Below are 2629 nucleotides of genomic sequence, written 5' to 3'. Positions count from 1 at the left end.
AAAGAGCTTTGTGGGGAGCAGAAGTGAGGCCGCCTAAAAAAGTTTAGGCTAAAATAGGGGTGAAGAGGCCTTTGGAATGGCAAATTCGGGGAAGAAAAGRCTTTTAGGGGGGTAAAGAGGCTTTTGGAGCAGTTTTGAGCCGTGAAGAAGCTTTTTAGAGGCCGGTTTTGATGGGCAGTGACACCTCCACCCCCGCATCCCTCAGGAAAACGGGGAAAAATCCGCAGGAAAGGGAGCACTGATGTTTTTGGGAGCCTCGGGGGGGTCCGGCTGCTCCGTCCGTCCTTCCCTGGAATTCTGAGGAGGGGTCACTTCACCCTCCCCCGGGACATCCCCCCCTTTCCAGAGCTCATTTGGGGCACCCTGACTTGGCAAATCCCAAGATTTTCCCCCAATTCTCGCACCTGGATGCGGCAAAACCCTAAAACTTGACGGTTTCACCCCAAATCTCACCCTCCTGGTGAGAAAAAAAAAAAACTCCCTCGTTTTCTTCGGGGGTCCAGCGCCGAGAGGGGCGGGTGGGAATTTTGGGGTGACCCTTGGGAACCGTCCCTGCGCCGCTCCCTGCCCTGAAGGATGGGAAAACGGGGTAAAAACCCCCCAAAATTTTGTCAAAATCGGGATTTCCTTTGTGGTTTTGCGTCACCCTAAAAAGCCGTCGGGACGAAGCTGCACCGCGCCGGCCCCGCCTTTTTTTTGGGGGGGATGGGGAGGATTTTGGGGGGGCTCCGGGGGGTTTTTTGGGGGTGCTGAGCTCTCACCCTCTGTGTTCTCTTGCAGATCCCCCCAATTCTTCCTCCTCTTCCTCCTCTTCCTCCTCCCAGCCCGTTTCTCTCTTTGCGGCTTCACCAGGCAAGTCTCCCCCTCCTCCTCTTTTCCTGCACCCCCAAAAAGAAAAATGTCTTGGGGGGTGGGGGGCGGGGAGCATAAAACAGAACCCCCCGAATTTGGGGAGGGTCCTCAGAGCCATTTTGGGGACACCCAGAGCTGTTTTGGGGTTCCTTAAGGTTGATTTGGGGCCTCGATGCCACAAAAAGAGGGGGATTCTCCCTGAAATAATCCCAGAAATTTGGGGTTTGTCCTGTGGGGAGGGGGCAAACGCTGCTGAGCACCCCCTAAAATGCCAACAAAAGGGTTTGAAGGGGTGAAATTTTCCAAAAAAAAAGACATTTTTCTTTTTCTCTTCTTTTCTTGTTCTTTAACTCGGTTTCTTCTCTGCTTTTTGGGGCGACCCCTCCCCAGCTTTGCCCCTCACCCCCCTCCTGCACCCCAAAACTGCTGCTCCCCCCCCTCAGCTTTGCACGGCCCCCTCCCCCCATCCCCCGCTGCTGCTGCTGCTGCTGCTGAAGGACAAAAATCGTCGTTTTTTGTGGTTTGGCCTCAAAATTCCCTCTCCCCTTTCCCTGACCCGCCTGCGCCGTGTCCCACCCGCCGCCGTCGGGGGCTTCGTGCGACCCCCCCGGGCTGAAATTGGGGGAGAGAGACCCCAAAATCCCMCCCAGAAATGAGGAAAAGGCTGAATGTCACCCCCAGCCTCATTTCACACCCAAAACTGGGGGGTTTGACCCCAAAATTAGCGGGTTTAGCCCCAAATTGAGGTTCCTCTCCAGTTTGATGCACCCAAACCTGAGGGTTTTGGGATTTTCTGCACCTNCCCCTCCTCGTTCTCAAGAACCTCCCCAGAGCCCCCTCCCCTCATGCATGGTGACCCCAGGACTACAACTCCCATGGTGCACCGCGCTCTCCGGCGCCGCTTCKCCTTCTGCCGCTGCTGCCATGGCAACTGCGGGGGCTCCCCCCTCGCTCTGCGCACGCGCTGTGGCGCCGAGCTGCGGCGGGAGGGCGGTGCGCGGCCATTGCCAGGCGCTGATTGGCCTAGACGCTCTGACCCCGCCCACCTGCAGCAGGTGCGGGGCTCTGATTGGTTGGATTCCATCGGCCGCGCCCCTCCCGGCACCGCCCCCCCCGCAGTCGGGGCGCGGCCGCCGCCCCGCACGGACGCGCTTCCACCGCGCTCCGCCGCCGCCGACGCCGCCATGAGCGATTCCTCCGCGCAGTTCTCGTTCGTCTCCTCCTCCACCTCCTCGTCCTCCTCCGTGTCCTCTTCCTCCTCCGTGCGGCCCCAGGCCGGCGGCTGCGCGGGCGGCGGTTCCATGTCGTGCGCCGGTAAGGGCCGGGCGGGGCCTGCGGGGCCTCAGGGGCGTGAGGCCTCGGCGGGGGCGTGAGGGAAAAGAGGCCTTTGGGCGCTGGGTGTGAGGGAAAGGCGGGGAGGGAGGGCAGAAATAGTGATGTAAAGACCTTTATGGGGCGGTTCTGAGGGGCAAGGAGCCTTTGGGGGTGACAGATGTGGGGGGAAGCGGATTTGGGGGGCAGATGTGAGGTGAAAAGTCTCTTAAAACGGGTTAGAAATGGCGGGGGTAAGCGCTTCAGGGGGAAAAGGGATAGAAAAGCCTTGGAAGTGCAGATTTGGGGGGCAGAGACTTTTAGGGGGGGATTTGGGGGCAGTGAGGCCTTTTGGGGGTGGATGTGATGTAAAAGAGCTTTGTGGGGAGCAGAAGTGAGGCCGCCTAAAAAAGTTTAGGCTAAAATAGGGGTGAAGAGGCCTTTGGAATGGCAAATTCGGGGAAGA

At 59.0% G+C, this 2629-nt stretch overlaps 1 protein-coding gene across 1 annotated transcript in view; it reads left to right on the top strand.

The window, feature by feature from the left end:
* The first annotated feature begins 1727 nt into the window (after positions 1 to 1727).
* LOC130588010 (reticulon-3-like) overlaps positions 1728 to 2629 on the top strand; it is a 7740-nt gene continuing 6838 nt past the window's right edge. Inside the window, exon 1 of the mRNA XM_057388968.1 lies at positions 1728 to 2166. Within this exon, the coding sequence (XP_057244951.1) occupies positions 1728 to 2166 (439 nt within the window). The remainder of the gene's footprint in view (positions 2167 to 2629) is intronic.

This window comes from Malurus melanocephalus, unplaced genomic scaffold (assembly GCF_030028575.1).
Source record: "Malurus melanocephalus ecotype Western Australia unplaced genomic scaffold, MMel_1.1 scaffold_3038, whole genome shotgun sequence".
Taxonomy (NCBI): domain Eukaryota; kingdom Metazoa; phylum Chordata; class Aves; order Passeriformes; family Maluridae; genus Malurus; species Malurus melanocephalus.
The sequence above is the reverse complement of the archived record's forward strand: the minus strand, read 5'-3'. Positions and strand labels throughout refer to the sequence as shown.